Genomic DNA, 22,400 nt, shown 5'->3' on the forward strand with positions numbered 1-22,400 from the left:
TGACCCGTACAAAAAACAGAGTGTAAAAACAGCAACAACACCATTTTATTGTGGATTATGTGGTAGACTATTTTTTTCACTTACTTGAGTCTCCGCTGGTTGCCTGGCAGCTGCTCAGAGCAGAGAGTTGTCGCTTGTAGCCTCATCAGGTTGACTAGTGCAAAATCATTACTATGTTAGAGGTTGCAGCAGAAATAAATGAAAACAAATCTAAGACAGTTATGTCCGAGTACAACAGTGTGGAAGGAACCCATGGCCGGTTTTGTCCCCCCAGTCATCAGGTGCATTTGTTGGCTAAGGGCATTTATGAAAGGCATGTCCATTGATACCAATTTTCCCAAGAAAAATATTGCAATGTTGCCATGTTTATTGTTTATCTTGTAAATCTGAGAGTTCTATCTATATCCTTTGTTCTGGGGTGTGCACTCTACTGGAAACCACCAGTAAAACGCAAAGTAAAGAGGCAAGTATGTGTTATGGCAGGGTTAGGAGAAGTGTGTTCCCATTTTGTTATTGTCTCCTCTCTGGCTTCTCTTTCTCAGACAGAATTCAGAAAAAGCACAACCCAGGCTTGTCTCCTCGTTGGTTTGTGCATCCGATTGACCCATAACTATCCGGTATTTTGGCTAAACAAACCTGATGAACTAGCTGCTGGGCAGTGGAACAAAGCTTTGTTTTGCCTTCCAGGTGGGCGTGGCTATAACGATGTGACGTCATGTAAAAACTATGAATTACATTCATGACACAGCTGATCGTCTAGGTGAACATGTGGTTAAAAAGCAACTACATCTGCAGCCATTATTCGCTGTGAAAAATCTTTATAAGTGACGATCTGTTGACTGGAGTATCATCAAAGATCCAATATCATGTGAAACATGCAACCATGCTTTTCATGTTTGCTCACTTTAATCTCTAATTTGAGGTGCTATGGTGTTTACACACACTAAGTAGAAACTTGGCTCGGTGAAGCCACTTGGCCCATCTGTGGCTGGATATTGTTTGAGATTGGGAATGAATAGACGTTCATCCCCAGTCCTGGCAGGAGTGCTCCCCAGGTGTAGCTGAGAAAATCTGGATCCTTCCCAAGTTCAGATACCTCACCCTGTTTATGTGCCAGAAATCAAGGTGTGTGCGGACACAAAAGATGTCAGGTGGCAGCCGAGCCACTGAAAGGTGTTTACACAGGAGTTAAGTAGGGATGCCGCTGAGTAAAGACACTTTCAGCTGGCAAACAGTCAGTGGATATCATTTACAAATCAGGAGGTCAACAAATCAGCAATAGTGCTTCTCAGTCACACTGTAACTGCCATACTTGTGAAGAAATCTGTGAATACTGCTGTCATTTCAGGGATCCAGTGTTGAAGCTTTGCTATATTATACAGTTTGTTCATGTGTGTTACTTTTGAATATAAGTGAGTCTTAGAGTTTGCATGTTAAAGAAGGTTTTCTGTGACTATAACTACACGTATTGATTTCTAAATCTTATGCAATCAAATGCGTAGGAAGAATAAATATTTTTCCAGAGCGGACCTGCCAAAGGGTTCAGATTACTTGCCAGAATGATTGATAGTTTGCCAATTGATTTATGGTGCTCAATATGATATTTTGCAAAGTGATTAAAGGTTTCGTCTTCTGCTTTCAGATCTCTTGTGAAATCGCCTGCAGCTCTATTTGCGGACAAATTTACTTAATTTTGAACTGCGGATGAACTCACCTCAGCACATTTGATTCCGGAAAACTGATTGCGTCTTGCAAAAAGGCAAGACCAGACTGATATTTAACTTCGACAAATAATCTGTAGTCAAATTGTACCAAACAGGAAGCCCCCTCTGCAGCATATGATGTATTATTGACAAACAAAATCAACACAGTCATGACAACATCTGGGCATATATGAATGAACTAGTTTCAAATACAGACTCAAGAATCAGACTCACAGGTAGTTTGGACAATAAACATCTCCATCGAGGGTGGTAGGGGTGATTAAAAGTAATAAATAACAATACTAGAATCTATAAACTACTCCATTACAAGTAGACATTCTGCATTTCAAATGTGTTTGAGTAAAATGCAACTTGTAAAGTATCAAAAGTCCCTGTTAATGCATTGACGTGTTAATCTGCTTTTACAGTTGCAAATTTAATGTAGAACAAAATGTGTCATGTTTTTTTTAAAGCCCATTATGTTTTCTGTGTACATTTTAATCTACTTTAATAAACAAGTTGTAACTTCATGTCAAATATGTCAAAACTTAAAAAAGATTTTAGGTTCATTCTTGACTTCTCAAACATGAGGTGCACTTGTGGTGAAACTGCTCCAGTGGCTGTTCTGGGGCTTTCAGTCATATCACATGATCTTCCTCAGTAGACAGAGTTGCCCTTGTGGTGAGACTGTTTTGACAAATGTCAACTGTTTTTAAAGGCAATATTTAAGTATGTTTCGGACAACACTTCTGCAAACATGTTCAGTTACTTTTCAAGGGTATATCTAAGTAAACTGTTTAAAATGCAGAATTCATAAGAAAAGTTTGGACTTCTATTATTAGTATTACAGCATGTGGACTGGTATTGCTGCATTGTGCTGCTCCTGCTGAAGTAAACCAATCCAGGGTTTGCCATTCTGAAAATAAGCTGTCACTGGCTGAAGGTATTCTACCATACAGTGCAGTCCAGCTCAGACTGACCTCAGTCTACACAAACACTCACTGTATAGTGCTTAAAACGCCCACAGCGGAGAAACTGTCACACCAATCATAAATTAAGACACACTGAGATGAATAATGTGAAACCTGAGAGGGAATTGTGAATCAGTTGTCAGTATGTATTGCGTTGCTGCGCGCTCTCTCTCTCTCTTTCTCTCTCTCTCTCTCTCGCTCTCTCTGCTGATGGGAGGAGCGCAGCGCAGCTCCTCTCTGTATAAGAAGTGTTGAACTTCCAACGAGGGATTTCACACAGCTACTCAGGAGAAACGAAATGATCTGCCCTGGAGCCGCAGCAAAATGCTGGATGGACACCTACTCCTGGGATGGTTATCGATCACAGTTATAGTGTATCTTCTCAACTTGCCCGGACCCACTGCAGCATATTTCGGGTAAGCACTGACAGACGCACTGTTATTACCCATCATGCTGCTTTCATTGATTTGATTGGTTCTGAATTACAAAGCAGGTATCGACTTTCTTTAATTTATTTTTTTACTCTCAACTCCCTGAAAACTAACTTGAAGTCAGTTTAGAAAGTGTGCAGCAAATTAGAAAGTCAGTCATTTTGATTCATTTTATGATGGATTGCATGGATATCTGCGGGTCAGCGGGGTGTCACTTGGAGGCCTCACAGCTGGTGTCTGCAGCAGGTTGTCGGTGCAGGAATTTTACCTCACTGAAGCTGCTCACACTTAAAAAAAAAAATCTAACTTTGAAGGCCACTAAACCGTAGCCCATCAACGCATCTATTATAGGTAGATGTACGCAGCCTCGGAGTAATGTTGGCCGAGGAGAGTTCTCCCCATTCTTTCCCTGACAAATGAGCCAGCGCCCACTGTAAAGTTACCCCCGGCGTGTTTGAATGGCAGGTAGCGGTCCGGCTGATTATTTTGCTGAAACACTTGTAAAAATCATATCCTCACTCGACTCTGGAAGCAGCCGCGGAGCGAAAGGTGAGTGTATATATGCCTCAGACTCAACAGCTGGTAACAATAAAGCAATCTGACTGACTGAACTGGTGGCCGAAACGTCTGCTCAGCTTGCACAGAAAATTCCCCCTTCCAGCATAAACATCACACAACTCTGGCTGTTTTTTTTTTTTTCTTTCTTTCTGCTGCTCCCATCAAAATTTTAAAAACACTTGAAGCACGTGTAGGGAAATTAACGTGAAAAAAACCCGTCATAAATCATGTCATCCACACTATAACGTTTAATTTAGAAAGAGCACAAGCGTGTATATTTCAAAGTAAGTCATTCCCAGGGAACGCCTTTGGATTTTTAGGTGTAGCCCACTATGACCTCCACTTTAGACTGGCTACTATTGCTACAACTCGTCTTGCTTACATGAACTGCACTCAGCTTTCTTCTGTCTTAGTTACAGAGGAACATTTACAGTGCTGGGGAGCCAAGGTCATTCAAATGAGGTCAGCGTGTCAGGTGGGGCAGCAGCCATGTTTCACCTGGAACTGAAAAAGGGGACGTCTAGTCAAAATATACCTGTCAGAGTGGCATCTCGCGCAAAACACAAGCGGGATCCTGGTGCTTTTCTGTCGTATCCGCAAATATCCCTGTTGATGGGTGTTGTTAGTGCTCCGTCCTGGCTGCACAGGGTGCAGACACACACGGAGACAAATGGTTGTAGACTGCAGAGTGATGACACTTGAAGCCTTTCCAACAGAGTCAAATTTATGGTATGGGTGTTGTGCAGGATCCAGGAGTGTTAGGCGATCTGGGAACTGTTGTGAACCTGCAAGAGAGCACAAGAAATGTCCCCTAGGGGCCCCGTTGGACTGGTATGTTAAATCTGTCGACCTGTTGAAGTGGGTTTTGCCTTCTCCTGGAGGCATAGGTTATCCTGAATAATGTAAGTTGGTGTAAAGTGTCACGGAAAAAAACTTTACGAGGACGTCAGTCTGGGAAGCACTAGAGCGCACCGTAAACATCAAACCTGGCTTGTTGTAGTTTACAACCAGTTTTGCAGATCTCTGGTTGAATGTTGTTCTCTTGGGTGTTGCACCAAAGTGTTGGCACTCATCTTTGGAAACTGGGTGATGCAAACATGCTGTGTGGCACCTGTAATAGGTCTGTATGATGGAAATAGCTAAGCCCCTGTGAGTAACGCGTCATCATCTGTAATGCTCGTGCACGTATCAAGTCCCTTCTCCGTCTCTGACTCGGTCTTTGGTTTCAATTCACTTCTAAAATTGCATTAGAAGGACAAATGTAACCCCGCTCTCCGTTTCTGTCCCCCTTCCTGTTGCACCATCGCCCTTGGCAGGCAGCGTGTATTAAGGCTGACATCAGCCTTAATGCTCCTAATGTTAATGCATATTTACTTATTCAGTTAGCACTTGTTTTCAATTCCCTCTGCCGGCCTGTTCTCTATCTGTGGCCTGTGTAGTGCAGAGAGACATGTGGTATTACGATACTCCAGATTTATTATTCCGCGGCCCAGTGAGAAGGGGAATATGAATGAGTGTCAGTGAATGATTTAGCCTTGCAGCCGAGGAACATGAAACACACTGAAAGAGCCTGCACAGGTGACACAGACACAAAATGTGCCTGCCCCGTGGCCAGCTTCCCAGAAACTCGACACCGGTGACGCTCCAGCTCGGTCTTGCTCGGCTCTGACTGGGGGGACACACTCGCACAAACCTGTTCAAATAAATATTCCATGAGCACGAGGCATCCTAGGGCCTCCTGGGTACTGATTTACTCAAAATAGAGGGTCAATGTTGCATACCCAATTTCCAGAGTGCGGTGGAGCGTAAGTGTAACATAAACACAATCTCTCCTGCCCATAGTCTGCTCAGCCGAGGGTGGGGTGGGATTCCTGGCGTAGTCAAGCACCCGCTTAAATTGTCATCCTTTGCCACAAGAATGTGAACACTCATTTTCTCTCCCTTAGCCTGTTGTGGCAGGTGCTGGCTCTGCTAAATCCGTTATCATCAGAGTCGGAATCGGAGATGCTCACCAAACCTTTTCTTAACTTCAGGTTGCAGCACTTGGTGAGATAATGTGTAGACCGTCGTCGAAGGAAGTGATTTGTTCTCCCATTTGACCCCATCATGGCTCAGATGGCTCGCCGAGATAAGCTTTCTTGGTTTAAATTTGAGTTTTGGTAGAAGGCATGTCATACTGTGGTCTCGTAAAGTGCGCTGAATGTGAGTCCTCACACTGAATCAAGGGTTTGTTTTTATTTAGTTCATGTGCGACACATACAGGAAAGCTGCCCGCAGTCATGCAACCGGTATTTACTGATCACCGAGGCACCGCAGCATCCAGAAGAAGCAAATACAGTGGTTGCTATCTAATAGCTTTGATATTCTTAAAGTTTCTCTCATCGGTTTGTGTTTGAAGTAGAGCCGATACCCTCTCAGATGGTATTATTGTTTTCAGCGCTCCATTAGGTGAGGCAGTATGCCAAAAACAACAGGATAACGACTGGGATGAGTGTATATTTATTGAGGAGTGATTTTTTTTTTTTTTCTTCAGTATGCACTTGTAAAAGGATTTCATCACTTTGCTGAGTTGGTTCCTGCTGTGTATCAAACAGAAGTGTGTTTCAAAGGAGCCTCATTTCTTTAGCAAAGCACAAACGTGTTATAATTTGTTTTTTAAGCAGTTCCATGAAGCCATTTCCTTTGGTTCCCTCCTCTTTCTCCCCTCCTGTCTTCTGGCTCGGCTGCCTTATGTGCGTGCCGGCATCCCTGCAGTGGTTTGTGGGGAGCTGCTGGGTGATTACCACTCATTAGAAGGAGCAGAGTTAGTGTGGGCTCAGGCTGGCGTTGCCTGGCAGACAGTGGTGGCAGGCGTCTCATTACCAGGCCTTAAGGACTGATTAGCTCTGACGTGCAGCAGGGCGGGGAGCACCGTTGATAGAGGGATTTCCCAACTTCATAGGATATCCTGTGGCTACGGCCACACCTCAAAGGGTATCACTTTGGCATGAGCCAAGAAGATAGGTTTCTCTCAGCACTGGCGCTGTGACAGTGTGGTCTGGTGAGATCACGCAAACCTGGAGGCTTAGATAACTGACCGCACAGCCTCTTAAAAGAGGGACCTTTGTTTTCTTTATATTTCTGTTTGATACATCCAGATTTGAGCTAAGCTGTGCTCTGCTTCTGAGTCCTCTGCTCGTTTGACGTCTGTCTGGAGAGTCCTGCTATGCCCGTGGATGCCACACGGTGGTGCAGCATCTTCTGAGAGTGCAGGATGGTCCTCAATCAGCACTTTGTAATTTTCTTGTGAAGAAAAATGGGAAATTAAATGTGAAAGCATTAAATGTGAAGGCTGACAAGTGTGCAAAAATAGGTTTGGCTAAATTATGCTTAGCTGTGATCAGCCTGCATGGTATAATTTACAGAGCACAGATTCCGACATCTTTAAACTGGATGATGCACAGCTTTGCGTGTTGATTTTGCAGGATGAATCATTGAAAACTAGAGAAGTTAGTACACACCTTTGTTAAGAAGGTTTCAGTGGTCTCTGCAGTGGTGTGTTATGGGGCTCATACTGTACAATAACATGGTTGTTCTGGATATTTTTGAAGATTACATGGTCTGGTGAGGCTTTTAAAATGTGTTTGGCACGCTCACATCCTACGGATGCACAGTTCTGGTATCATCAGCGTGCCGAAGAGACCGCAGCCAAGACATGTTTGATTATAAAACGAAGCTTGCTCCAGCTCAGCTCCACCAGTCAGCTGTGCACTTCATTGGTGGATAGTTAGAAGATATGGGGAGGAAACTCCCATCGAAGGAAACTCTTGTTGGTCAAACACTTGATGATCTTTGCAGATGGAGCTGGAGACATGGGCAATTTGCAAAACAGGGAAACTAATATAGACTCGAGATACTTTTAGTGGTCGGACATTGATGAGATGATGCTAGTTAGCGCGACCGCTATGTCCTGTGTTTTCCATCCTTGACCACAGGCGTGTTTTCTCTGCCTGGTCTGTGGGGATAGAAGAGATTGACAAAACACTCACTTAAGGTTTGGTCTTCTAGAGAATTTCTCTGCATTTCTTGTGTTTAACTCGAGGCGATTTTTACAAATTCAGTGATTTATTTTAGAATTAAAAAGCCAACATGATATCTTTTTAATCTCATCCACCTGTTTGCAGCGACTGTGAATTTCATCAAGGAAGAGAGAAAGTTAACCACCTTTTCAGAACTGCAGACTTAGACTCAGCTCTTTATCTGGACGATCATCTTGCATAAACAGTCCAATAGACGCTTGACCTGACGTGCTCTCAGACACTCGTACAGATGTGTGTATTTCCCAAATGGGTGTTATTATACATGCCAAGGTTTGCCCCAAAAGGCTTATTTATCCATAAAGCCCGAGCATTAGTTTGAGAATGGCCATAGTCTGACATCGACTGACACGAATGGGCCGAGGCCCGGCAGACGATCTGCGATTAAGCCTGGGGGAGTTTTTGTATCACTTGGCAAAATGGCCCAATTGCACGACTTTCAACAGGTTACTGCTGCTTTAATCATCAGGCAGTTGTCAAGACTTCAACTTTTTCACTCCGGGCAATATTATGAGCTGTGTGTACATGCACAAAAACACTAGAAAAATGCTCATGGGAAATATTTGCCGGGTGAGGTGAATCAACAACATGTTTTGTTTTTAACTTTGGAAATCACTGTCACAAAAGGTGTTTGAGATTTAATATTTCAGAGAAGATAAAAAAGGGAAAATGTGGGATTTTGAGGTTTCTGTTGGCCTTTTTGGAAAAAAATAAAAATCTTTTCGTGTAGTAAGAGTAAATAAATCCTAACACTCTGAAGTTACTGGGGTATGAGTGACACAAGAAAACAGCTTGGATTTTGTTTGGGATTTTGTGGTTTGACTTTGCATACTCAGTTTATTCAGGGATATTGTTTTTGCTAAGTGTAAAAGAAGCGAACAAACCTGACATTTCCCGTCTCTGCACCCATTTTAGATATCTGCTTTGGTGAACTGCTTTGAGTTTATAGTCAAACTGTCTCATTCCCTACCAAGTAACCGCAGTCTGGCTCTTGTGTCGGCATGTGTGAATTGGTGAGAGCCGAGTACAGTATGTGTGCCTGAACGTGTTTGGTGTGACGGTGCGCTGGTACAGGGCTGCTCTGTGCCATGGCGTGGGCTAGAACAGGGGAGTCATGCGGACAGTGCTGTGCGCCCAATCTGTGCCAGTCACACAGTGACTATAACTGAGCTGCTGACCTTAGAAGCCTTGAGTTCTCACATAGCAGTTAAACCTCTTATCATGCCCCACACTCCCATTCCCAAACCCAGGTCCTGCAGTCCTGCTGCTCAGCTACCAGTGCTTGGCTGTGGATTAAAAAATCAGGCTGAACAGAAAAATTCTACCCTTTTTTTTTTTTTTTATGATTTGAAAAAGAAACATATTTTAATGTGGAAAAACTGTGAGAATAGATTGACTGACGCAACATGTCAGTCACATTTAAAATATCAAACGAGTACATATACAGGACACGATCAGTCAATTAGTGGGAGTAGTCCGACATGCCCTTTGTGGGTTGTAAATGACCAGAAGGGACAGCAGATGACATAACATTGGGTCATATCCTGTTAAGTCATACAAGATAGCAGACTTTCCCCCCACTTGCATTGTGAATAGCAGTGCTTGTAGACGTTGCATGACATTCCCACTGCGCGGAAAGGCTCATTACTCAACTATTAATGACTTACTAAGTCCCAGGCCAGTACCACTTTGTTTTCAAAGTCGTTTTGTCATGTTACTGTACTGTGTCAGTCACAGCTTGTTAGGAGTAATCACAACACCCAGTGCTTTCAACCAGGGACTAATCTTATCTTAGCCTCAAACATAATCGTTTACTCTTTCCCCTATTTTTGGTTTTAATGATTCGGGGAATGAACAGTATCACTATGGAGAAAAATGTTCAGCGCGAGATTTCTTCTCTCCTCAGAGGTGGACGATAGCCTGGACACTCCCCGAACCAGAGAGTCATTGGACACTGATTCATGGTTTCTTCAATTATTCAAGCCTAAGCTTTGGAGCACATTGTCAGCCATGGTTAGAGTGGGCCAGAGGGAAAACACCACACACGCTCACATTCCTACTACCTCTGGCATGGCCAGGGCTGTGATACACCAGATGGGACTTGGGCAGGGTGGTCTGAAGTTCATCCAACATTTCTGAGAAAAACACACAATTCCCCCCCACAAGGGTCATTTTTAAATGCTGTGACGGCAGGAGGAAAAAGTGAAAGGGAGAGAAAAGGAGATCACAACTGGTGACTTTAATTTCCAACAAAACCTCCGTGTTTAATTTAAATCAATAATACATGTTTTACCATACACAGATAAATCTTAGGTGAGCGTGGTTAGTTTCTCGAACTGTTCCAGGACACATGTTCGTGTCTGTCATTGTCTCGTGTAGGTTAAGTTCGCAGACAGCGGTGGTTTTGTCTAGAGGAGGCTTTGTTTTGGACCAACAGCTGGACCAAATGATTGACATTCGTTTAGAGTAATTGACCAGTGGGAATAGGGGAAGTTCGGAGGAGAGGAAAAAAAAAAAAAGGGGGGGGGGGGGGCGGGGGGGAGGGATTAGTTGTGATCTAGGAGACACCAGACCACACAACCTGCAAGTTCAGGCTGATGGAGAAATTGTGGCTTTTGTGGGGGTTTTTTTTCTGCCTGGGCGCGTTCAGCCACGACTGACTCTCGTAGGTGTTGACTTAAGGTTGTAAGTGCCCACATGCATGTGCGCACGCATGCATGCACATGCACGTGTGTTTGGTAACTGCATACACCAATGTGCACTCATCTTGTGTGGTGGATAAAAAGATGCTGGCTGAAAACAACAACAAATATTTTTGCATTAACTTGTTGTGGTGGTTTCAGGTTTTTGTTGTGATCTTATTCAACAGGTGGTTTTGTTATCTCTAGGGGAGATTACGCATTAGTTTGTCAATCTGTTATATCACTTGTTCATGAATATCTCCTGCAGAAGTTGCATATTCAAACAGAAATCTGAGTATTAAGTGAAGAAGACATTGATGTAGAGCTGCAGCTGTATGATTTTTTTTTAATTTATTTTTTTTTAACGATTTTAGGCTCAGCAATATGAATTTAAAACAAATCCGATCATGATGTATCACGCAATATTATTTTTTTAACATAAAAAATATTTTTGTTTGGGCTCTAGCTATGACTCAATTCCAAAATCCAATCACGCTGGTTTCATATTAATATAAAACGGAGAAAAGCGAGACATAATTGATCGAATTTTAACAACCAGAGAATGTTTATTTGCTTGCTAATGGACCTAAGTGAGTATTTGATCAATTGTCTGTCTGTAAAGTTTTCAGCTTTGACTGCTCCAGCCTCTTGAGATTAATGTATACACAGACACTGAGCTGCCTTTGTTTACATATGGTTGTGTGAGTGTATGAATAGCACCAGTGGTTACAAAACTGTGTGTTTGTAGTTTATTCTTGGAGGAAACGCTTTGTGTCGGCCAAAAAAGTTAAAGTGATGTTTTCTCCTATGAAAGAGTTAAAGTATTATTACACTTTCTCTACTATTTACATACCCAGCTAATGAAGAATGAGCAGAATTAGCAGCTGAGGGTCACTTCCAGGACGGTAATGTAAAGCCACAGAGGGAGTGATGATGGCAAAGTTGAGAGCCGGTCAATGATTTCCTCGGGGGATCGACGCCGAGGCTCTACCGCGTGAAATGAGCCGTTTTCACTGAACCCGCTGCATTGGAAAATGTATATAAAGTAAATGTCACGGGCAATGGGAGGTGCTGACAGGTAGAGAGAAAGGACTAAACAAACTCCGGGGTTACTAAGTGAAAGACAGCGGAGGAGGTGCAGCGTGAGAGTAGGTCAGTGATGTCTGCGAAGAGTGTGTACAGGCAAGTGTGTGGGAGTGGAAAAAGCAAAGCTGAGCAAACATCAGCAAGAATCCCACCTTGCATAGGATAATAATGAGTTTTATATGTTGGTGTTATATTCCATGTGTAATTGGTGTTGCTGTGCCAACACCTCAAACAACACCTCAAACAAAAACACCTACAGAAAATGGTCCATGATGTGAAAACACATGTTCTTGCGCTCTAATTCAGTGATGAAGTAGATACTGTGGAGATGCATGCGCTTCACTTTCAATCATCCTTTTATGATAATCAACTGTATCCTACATTTAGTACCACTTTACAAGAACGCACCTGTTATAAAGTTTCTAAGTTGTAACTAGTGGCCTTGTTAATGTAAACAAATCATTTATTAATGCTTTATAAGTCAGATTTCTTAATAGAAAGTGTTTACAATTGATGAATCCACAATTTTTTTTAAAGCACAGGCACCCAAGATTACTGTTTCCATTTTCTAAAATCAAAAAAAGGTGCAATTTGTCTTTATTTCGTTCACGTTTGAACTTGAACGCTCTTCCTGTGATTGGTTGCTACATTGCAGGACGGTTTGGGTAAAGGTTAGGAATAGGGTCAGGGACTAGTTTACTGACAATCAATCCCAGCAGTGCACACTTTACAACCAATCACAGCAACAGAGTTCAGAACGTATGTCCCTCTGGCTGATGCAATTCGGCACCAACCCAAATACAAGCACTGGTAATTGCGATGGAGACTTCTTTTCTTGTTTTCTGACATTTTACAAAGCAAGCACTTTATCAATTATAAGAGAAAATTGTTATCAGATTCTGTGCTAATGAAAATAATAAGAGGCAGCACTAACATGTCCATTCATTTATTTTTATTTATTACTTATTCTGAATGAGTTTTAAAAAAAAAATAAGATTTTAGCCCAGGTTCTTTTTCTTAATCCTGTTGGCCACACAGTTTAATCAGTAAAAAGTTAGTAAAATAAGAAGATCCTATATTTTATGGTATCATTGAGCTTCACTGAGTTGTCAGAGACAACATTTGTTTTCGCATCCTTCCGTATAAAAGTTGTCTTTGTTGACACTGATGATCTCCACTTGCTCGAAGATTTAAAGTTCACATTTGTCATGATTTTTGTGATTCAAGAACTGAACTATTTTCCAATTCTTTTATTCCTCCTGTGTGAGTTGAATGAGTTCATTCTTCAGTAAACAGCAGTGATATTTTTTTGCAGATCACCATATTGGAATGTGTGACCCTGTGTGGTGTGACAGCAGGGGTCACAGTCCTTCATCCAGGGAAAATATTATCTTAAATTTCCAGCAAATTTGACTTTGATTAACATAAAGCCATCACCTCTACTCTTTTAAATATTAAAAAGTTAATCTATTTTTAAATAGTAGTTTTTGTAAAGGCAAAAGAAATCAAAGCAGTGTACATCTGTGTTACTATTTGACTATTTTCTGGTTGGCCGCAGAGTGGAAACATCGCTTGAGAGCGAGCCCTGGCCAGTAGCTTCTTCTCTGGAGATGGGAAGAAGTATTTCTCTGCTCTCAAGCCTCTCTCTCCTCCACACTTTGCCCTCAGGCTGTCTTTGTAACGAGCTAGAAATATGCCTTTGTGTTAAAAAAAAAAAAATGAAAAAAAGCCAGAGTCAGTAGCGCTGAGATCAGTGTCATGTCATCTTTGGCCTCCCTCCAGCTCCTCTCAAACCATCTTTTTGTCTCAGACAAACAGACGTCACACAGACAGTTGAGGCCTGTCACTTTAATGGGCTCTTGTTTTGCCAGGCATGTGGGCTTGAAAATTTGATGCTGATACGTGTTGCTATGCATGTCTTCCTGAGGAATGTGCACATCATGTTGGTGGTATTAGTAAATTAATACCACCATTTGTGAGTGGGATATCTGTTCAAAGCTATACATAGCTCAAACACGAATTAAATATGTGTCTGATAATTTACAGACATATACAGGAGTAAACTACTCATGTAGTGTGGAATTGTTTTTATTTTTCCTTATTGGTATTTCAAATGGTCTTAGGCAGGTACTCCACGCGGCACCATCATTAAATCCCTGACTGCTTGCTTGTCATAAAAATGTTGTGGAACAGTTGTCAGTCACAAGTAACATACCGGGTCAGCTCGAATTGTTTGTTTTGGGACTTTGAGTGTTTTTCCTTGGTGTTGTTATCAGAGAGTATTTTAACAAAGCATGAATCAATCAAGAGGAAAATGTCAGTGCTTTGCGCTGTACGCCTCAAACCATACATTATTTTTTTCATTTTCAAAGTGTGTTGGGAGAGCGATCCCTGTCAAGACACAGCTTGCCAGGTTTCCATTTGAAATTCATAGCTGTCAGACAAGTTAAGAAAAGGCAAACACACGTTGTAAAAAGGAAACCATTCCACCCAATCTGAAAGCAAATCCTGATGACTCCTTTTTGATTTGACGGCTCAGATTGTCAAACCAGGCTGTGAATGCATTGTAAAGAAAAGTATCATATAGCATCTGTGAACTATTAAGTCCACTGGTATGAAGCTAAGGACTCGAGGGGAAACATTTCAGTCAGTTATTGGACTTAATAAAACAAATCTCTCGCTGAGGAACTCCTGTGACCTTCTGTTAGAGACTGACATGAATATAAGTGGTGACGGAAGCTTCTCTGAAAGAAAGTAATGAAGTCTAAAATGTTGGTAATGTGCGTCACCGAACAACACTTCTGGTACCTCAACTAACCTGGTGTGAACATCCAGCCAGTGCTATTGTAGAATCATTTTTTAACACTGCATCACTGTATTAAAGGTCAAGTTTTGTATAGATTTAGATTCCTATTTTTTCTTTGAATATAAAGTAGGTTTAGGTCCTTGATAAATACTATGAAAGTGTCAAGATGCTCAGTCCACGGACAAATGAACACAGCCTGAGTTCAGCAACTGTGCTGTTTGGACTGCTGTCATTTTGTGACATCACAAACTCACACTCCTGTCATATGTCCGCCCTCAGCACGACAACTGTCCAACATTTTATCAGAGAGCAGAGCTGCAAGACGAAAGAAAACAATTGATTGGCCCGTGTCACTCAGAAAAGAGTCGACCAATCAGAAGAGAAGGTCATTGATATGAAGAGAGGGATATTCATACCTTAAAGACACGGACACAAAACACCTTAAGATGAAGAGCTTAAGACAGATGTAAATCTATATTCAGATGATTTTTGGTGCTAAAAACCACAAAACTATCTTCTTATGGATATCAAGACTGCAAATATAACATAGGAAAAGTGTAAAATATGGCACCTTTAAATTGCATAACAGGATTTTTAGTTGCTGTGGCTACTCTTCATATTCAAATTGCACTTCTTTTAATTTGTTTGGGTGTGTGTAGATATGTTACAAGAAGTCATGATTGTTGATTTAATAAGCATAATATTTTGTCTTAATTTTTAATGACAAGAAAATGGTTGTAGAAGCTGATATCTAAAATATAAAAAGTTTTAAATGTTTAAGTATTATTATCAAGTATCAATTAGTATCAAGATCCCTTATTGTCTCTCAAATAACTGCTTTCTCAGACGTTCTGCCTTTAGCCGCCAGGAACTGTGTCCATAAGACATCCAGTGTAAAGCGGCGCTTTAGTCCTCGTTTTAGCTCACTTTTTACAAGGATGGAAACAATTCAGCCTGCAGTGAATGCCAGAAGCAGAACTCTTGCATTTCATTATCAATAAGTGAGGTGTCAGTTCACGCATGCATTTTAAAAGTCCGAAGTCCGGCTGCAAAGGCCTGAAGACTTGTGCCGTTGTGAGTTCTGTAAATCCATTTATTCTTCAGTTTCACTTTAAGGGTGTAAAGGAGGCCAGAAATTACACATAATGAACAACTACAGTGCCAATCCTGTCAGTTGGTGTGACCAAAATGGTCACAGGCTGACAGTCATGTCCCCCGTGTGTGTTTATGAAAGTAATGCTCTGCTTTCCCCATCACAACCTCAGAACGCTGGTCGTAGGTTTTGCCAGCTATGTGGCAGTCCCCGCTTTGTGTGTTTTATATACGCTTCCCTTAAATAAACTGACGAAAGGAGAGCAAGTCTACCACATGTTCTCCATACCATGTTTAGAACTGGAACTTCTGCTTGTTATATTTCAGATGGATCACAGCTTTAAGATCCTCGATACTGGACTTTTGTTATTGGGATTCTATAATGAGAGTGTAAATCCTGCTGTATGATCATGTTTAAATCTATACAACGTTGCTGTAAGTGACATCCCCCCCACAGGATGCAATATAAATATCAAACTAAGCATCTACTGGCTACTGTTTTACATGCATGTGGCATGACTGTCACGTTCACACCATCCCAACGTTTAAAATATGCCCCCATACAAGCTGAATCCTTTGCTACTTTTAATATGCATTACAATCTCAAACTGCAGTGTTAAATCCTGTAGTCAGTGAATGTCTGCTGCTGTGACTGGATTACTTTTAAAACAGGGACAAAATAGTGTCAGAAACTTCATAAAAAGACAAGTTTTCCACTTCTGCAGAGAATTTGCTCTGCACTCAGACACGCCTTTGCTGGAGGTTGATCTCAATCTCCAGCAAATGTTGAATTCCCCTGAACATTAACCACTGAACAGCTGAACTCATTTGAACATTAACCAAACTTTTCAGCATTATATGCCCCAGCTGTGCTTCCTGTGCTGTTTATGTAGTATATCTTTGCAACTCTTACTGTTGACCCAAGAATGTCTGCATCCTGTGCTTTATTGGATACTTTATCAAGACTTCTCTGTGCACCGTTTCAACTGACCTGATTGTGTCTGTGATCTTTTCCTCCAGGTTGACAGGTAATGAACCGTTGTCTATCCTGCCACTGAACTCTCTACCAGAGGAGAACATGGGCAGGGCCCACTACAAGCTGTGCGACCGGCTCAAACTGGAAAAGAAGCAGCGCAGGATGTGCAGACGAGACCCGGGCGTGGCGGAGACCCTGAGAGAGGCCATCACCATGAGCGCCCTAGAATGCCAGTATCAATTCCGCTTTGAGAGGTGGAACTGCACCTTAGAGGGGCGCCACCGAGCCAACATACTAAAGAGAGGTACGTGCGGATATGGTATTACTACTTATTTTGCTTCCTTTTGAACTCTAAAAGCAAAGCTAATATGTGCATTTTACTTCTGTGTACTTATACCAGAATTAAACGCGAGTGAGTGAGTGAGTGAGAGTGAGTGAGTGAGTGAGTGAGTGAGTGAGTGAGTGAGTGCGTATCTTATGCATACTTTATTTTCCAAGAAAAAGTCATTCCATCTTCTAGACAAAATGACACACACACGACCACTTAACACACTCACAACACTACACGATACACCTCTTTATGGAAACCCTAATCCTAACCTCTAGTGGGTGCGTCATGCTGGGCTGTGATTGACCCTCCAATGTGCTTTTCCCTCCAGGTTTTAAAGAGACAGCCTTCTTGTACGCCATCTCCTCGGCGGGTCTCACCCACGCGATGGCCAAAGCTTGCAGCGCAGGACGCATGGAGCGCTGCACGTGCGACGAGGCCCCGGACCTGGAGAACCGCAAGGCGTGGCAGTGGGGGGGCTGCGGAGACAATCTCAAGTACGCCAACAAGTTTGTAAAGGACTTCCTGGGAAAACGCTCCAACAAGGACCTGCGCGCACGTGTGGACATGCACAACACAAATGTGGGCATGAAGGTAAGTGAGTACAACAGACATATAGGGTGGTGTCGATCTTCTCATGAATGCATTGGTTTCTGTAACAGTCAGGAAAGGTCTAACAAAAGATAATATCAAGTTGCATCATAAGAGGTGAGGTCAAAAACTCCGAACATCTCGAGCTCTGCAGCATCGATTTTGAAAGTTCTTGCTTTAATCTGTTTATTGTGAGTCCCCCAACAGCATGGAAGTTTCATACCAAGATATCCACATGCCCCTTTTATGGTCTTGTTTGATTTTCCTATCACTCCCTTCCTGATTATTGTAGTTTGTCTGTGACTTTAGCAGCAACAGTATTTTATGAGCTAATAATTTGTCTAACACTTGAAGTTGTGTCAGACAGTTATTCTCATCCAACCCGATGTTACAAAAGTTTTAGGGAGTTACATTCAAAGGAAAAGAGAAGTTTTAATCACACAATAATTTCACAGCAATAGATTTGCCCTGCCAACTTAATTTGCCTTTTATTAAAGTAATAATTTCCACAAATGAAAACAACAAAGTTTGAGTTACATCACACACATAGATGTAACCAGGACACACTTATAAAGAAACAATTTGAACAGGGTCAGAGTTCATTTGGAGGGACAGACAGTATTTTAACTGATATGTTGGCTGATTACTTGCATGAATCAGTTTAACTGTGGGAAAACTGTAATAATACAATACACATATAGACAAACTCATTGTGAAACTTACTCTGGATATACTGCGCTACCATATCTTGGGTTTGGCTTTTGTAATTTTGGGGTTAAAACACTACAGTGCTGGTAAATGACTGCTGTCCAAGACAAAGCTCTCTGTCAAAATATATAGTTAAAATGACCAAAGAGGAATTCATTATGGCCATAGCAGAATGATATTGATTGAGTTATACTTGGGGCATCTTGGGAGAGTACAATTACAGAAAAAATAGTGCTGAGTTTCATGCATCTCCAAGAAACCTGGAAAAAAGAAACTTAAGCTGATTAAAATAATTGCTACTGTAAAGTTGGTGAAATCTGAAAGGCAACAATTAATTTGCGCTCTGGCACAATTCAACAATTGTTTGTGGTGAGCAGATATTGGTTTTTCATTTTGGAAGTGTTTTTAATATAAAAAAAAAAAAAGAAAAAAAAAGAGGGAATGGTCTTAATCTGTCCAGCCAAAGCAAACTCAAGGTCTGGAATATGTTTCGTTTACCCTGCTTTTCTCCCATTGTAGCCATTTTCATTTTGGTTTCAAAATGATTTATGGCAGAGGCACACTTCCCAAATGTTAGCAGACACAAAACTCTCCCTAAAGACCAATACGGGTTCTTCCTCTTCAGCTTGCCTCTCCAAAATCCAATCTCTCAGGAGATTATATTTGTGATAAAAGATTTACAACATTGTTTTTGCTCTTCTTTTCGTGAGCTGCACATGTAGTGAGGTGTACCGCATTCGTTCAGGATGAATTCCCACATGCAGGACGAGACTGGAATGTGCTAGCCTCTGCATCCCCCCGACATTTTAAAAGCTGACCTATCAAATTTTCTTGACCTGCTGGTGTGATGAATATGCACTTCCTGCTCCCCGATCTTTTTCACAGTCTGAGAAAAGAGAAGTAGATTCTATCAAAACCCCATCTAAGACAATGTGTTATTGTCATTGATTTTCACACTTACTGCTTTTAACGTTGTGGTTGATGCAGAAATGAACTCTGGCTGACCGCTAAGAGGTCGAGAGGCGTTAAAACAACGTGTCGTGGTCTTTTTCGGTGACAATTTCTCTGTCACTTGCAATTATGTATGTTTTTCTATAGGAAAAAAACTTTCTTTAATATTCATCCCCTTCCTAGCTTTTTGCATGACTTAACTAACTTAACTTGAACAAATGACCACACTATAATATAGCAATGAACAACTTTTGGTTTGTAAAACACAACTACAGTCAAAGGACAAGTATAAAACCCAGTGTCCAAGTATTAAAATTCCCTCTTTCCCATGGCTGCCTGAATGGATTGTCTTTGTGGCTACGTCTCACCTAGAAACTCCCCTCACTAATCATAATAGCTACCATAAATAAGTATATAATCACAATTCCATCCATGGTTATTATAACAAAATCAAACATCCCACCAACTATTATTCACTTGTTCTTTCATATGAAGCCTCAGAGAGTGTTTTATTGTTTTCCTTTAGTTCACAAGCAATAAGTAAAGCCTCTGATTTTCCCTTTTATTATGACATTAAAAAGAGCAATGAATGTCATAATCATCCATTATGTCAATAGCCTTCCCAAACCGCTGTGCTCCACCTCTTTCATCTAATTGTGAGCATATTTGGGTAAATTGGCTCTTTCAGGTTGCGCTTACTAAACACAGGCTTGTTAAATTATATAGCTTTCATTTTGTGCCTTTAATGTTTCACAGCAATAAACGGTATTGCTCTGTCTCTGACCCAGGTAATCAAAGCTGGAGTGGAGACCACTTGCAAATGCCATGGCGTCTCAGGCTCCTGCACCGTCCAGACCTGCTGGAGGCAGCTCCTGCCATTCCACGAGATCGGCAAGCAGCTGAAGCAGCGCTATGAGACCTCTGTCAAGGTCGGCAGCTCCACCAACGAGGCCACTGGGGAGGTAGAGATCTCCACCGGCCGGAGCCAGCAGCAACAGCAGCAGCAACAGCAACAGCAGCAGCAACAGCAGCAACAGCAGCAGCAACAGCAACAACAGCAACAACAGCAACAGCAACAACAACAGCAACAGCAGCAACAGCAGCAGCAACCGCAACAGCAACTACCCCTGCCTGGCCTGAACGATCAAATCCCCCGCACTATGGACCTGCTCCACATCGAGGACTCACCCAGTTTCTGTAGACCCAGCAAGTACTCATCGGGCACCACAGCCCGCAAGTGCTACAAGGACAAGAACTGCGACGCTATCTGTTGCGGGCGAGGCCATAACACTCAAAGCAGGGAGGTGACCAGGCCCTGCCAGTGCCAGGTGCGCTGGTGCTGCTACGTCGAATGCAAGCAGTGCACACAGAGAGAAGAGGTCTACACCTGCAAAGGGTAAACCAGCCACCTGTCAGCCCCTTCGATCGGTGGAGCAAGAGAAAGACGGTTGCGTCGAAAGAAGAGCGGTATTTTGTTCTCATGCAAGGTTTTGCTTCCAGTGTCGGAACAGCGTTCTGCAAACAGAAGAGGAGCGAGCCGAGAAGCAATAAGCACTTCGAGGGATTTCTGTGGGTTTGGTTTCAGAGGTCCTGCAGAATAAAAACTTTCTCAGACAACTGGGTCAACATCTCAAGCTTTTTATCACAGCGTTGCCTTAAAGAGAGAAGCTTTTTCTTTCCTTTAAAAAAAAAAAAAAATCTTTTGGCATCCTTTTGCAAGAAAACAGACAAAAAAAAAAAAAGATTATCGTCCAGTTAATAAGGATCCAACATGAGGACAGCAACACCAGCGGACTGATTTCTGGGGCTTTGCCCAAAGAGGAATGGTGTGTGTATGTGAGATTGTGTGTGTGTGTGCGCTTGTTTGACAGTCTTTCCATGTATGTGTTTGTAAGCACGTGAGCACGTGATAGATAGTGAGGCGGTAGTTTGAGTGACGACTTTTTATGGCAATGAAAACCATATTCAGAGACTGCTTAAAAAGAAAAAAAAAATAGACAGGGTGTAAGAATTACTCTACACGCACATATTTACACACACACACACACACACACACACACACACACACACACACACACACACACACACATTGTGTGTTTGCATATGTATGTAAATAATTTCAGTTATATTGTAATGATATTATACAAGCCACTTATCTAACTATGTTAAAACAAACCACTAACCACACAAATGTTTTGTTGTTTGTGTGCTCTTGCTCGTTTTTCTTCTTGATTCATGTAGACAAGGCCCTTTTGAAAGCAGCACACTTGTGTTCGACGTCTTGCTGTGGGTAATTTATAAATCCTTTGGGACTACTCCTTCACCGGGAGAAAAGAAAATCTCATTCTTTTTTTTTTTTTTCTTTTTTTTTTTTATAATATAATATGAAGCTGTTAGTAAATACATTAACAGAAAATAACTAAACCAGTTAGTTTAGGCTATTCTCGGCCTTGAGCGAACCAGTGTTCAGGGAATAACTTAAACCACTATATCCGTTTGGGAAAAAAAACAGAAAGAAATAGTGCAAATGCAAATAACTTCCAAGTCGGAGATGACAGTGGCCTCTTTATTATAATCGACATCATTGCAACAGGTGATCTCTTGATCAGCAAACGATCCTCGTGTGATTCAGATCAAAATTTGTGGAGCTCTGTGGAGCTTAAATCTACTTATTAGGTTTTTTTTTTTTTTTTTTTTTTTTTTTTTTTTTTTTTTTAACTTTGAAGTTGTAAAGAAAACTGTGGAGAACTGGAGGAATGTAACTCCCTACTATTTCATATCCGTCTTCTCCTCTTCAGCTGCCATGATTTGATTGAGCCATATTCAACATGTAGACATGCAGTGTGTACAGTGGAAGTTCAAACAGCATGGGGTGAGTGAGACTGAAATCGAACTTGACCTGCCTGCAGTTTGCTCAAGTTAAGATAAAAGTCTACGCCTCGTAGCTAATATAAATATATTTTATGAGACTAGTATTTGTGTAATTTCCCGCAAATCGATGTTAATGTAAACACAGGAGTTTTGCTAATCTGCTGTCTTCTTCGTGAAGTCAGTGAAGTTGTTTTTTTATACATAAGTTTATTTGCTTTTTCATACGGTTGCCTGGTGCCAAGTGACACCGTTAATGCGATGCAACATACTGACCCCATCATGCAACTACAGTGACACTTTAAAGGACCAGTTTGACGTTTGAGGAAATACTCGCTGGCTTGAGTGTTGGATGAGAAGACTGACAAAACTGTCAGGTCTGTGTGGTAAATATAACACTGCAGCACAGCAGCTGGTTCGCTCAGTCTATCGTTCAGCAACGGGAGGAAACGGCTGCACGGCTTGTATCAAAATCAGCATATCAGCACCGCTAATGCTCACTATTTAGCACGTTATATCGCTTGTCTGTTTAATCCAGAAAGTAACCCCCGGCGCAAAACCACCACTTGTCACT

General features: G+C 41.7%; 1 protein-coding gene across 1 annotated transcript; it reads left to right on the forward strand.

The window, feature by feature from the left end:
* The first annotated feature begins 2,884 nt into the window (after window positions 1-2,884).
* wnt9a (wingless-type MMTV integration site family, member 9A) lies at window positions 2,885-21,597 on the forward strand. The gene is given in 4 exon segments (XM_069157599.1): window positions 2,885-3,090; window positions 16,425-16,684; window positions 17,040-17,302; window positions 19,747-21,597. Coding segments are annotated over 4 exon segments (1,341 nt in total). The 3' UTR covers window positions 20,359-21,597.
* The last annotated feature ends 803 nt before the right edge of the window (window positions 21,598-22,400 follow it).

The sequence above is a fragment of the Embiotoca jacksoni genome, unplaced genomic scaffold, assembly GCF_022577435.1.
Source record: "Embiotoca jacksoni isolate LCO1_2020_lvr unplaced genomic scaffold, fEmbJac1.0.p SCAF_22, whole genome shotgun sequence".
NCBI classification, from domain to species: Eukaryota; Metazoa; Chordata; class Actinopteri; family Embiotocidae; genus Embiotoca; species Embiotoca jacksoni.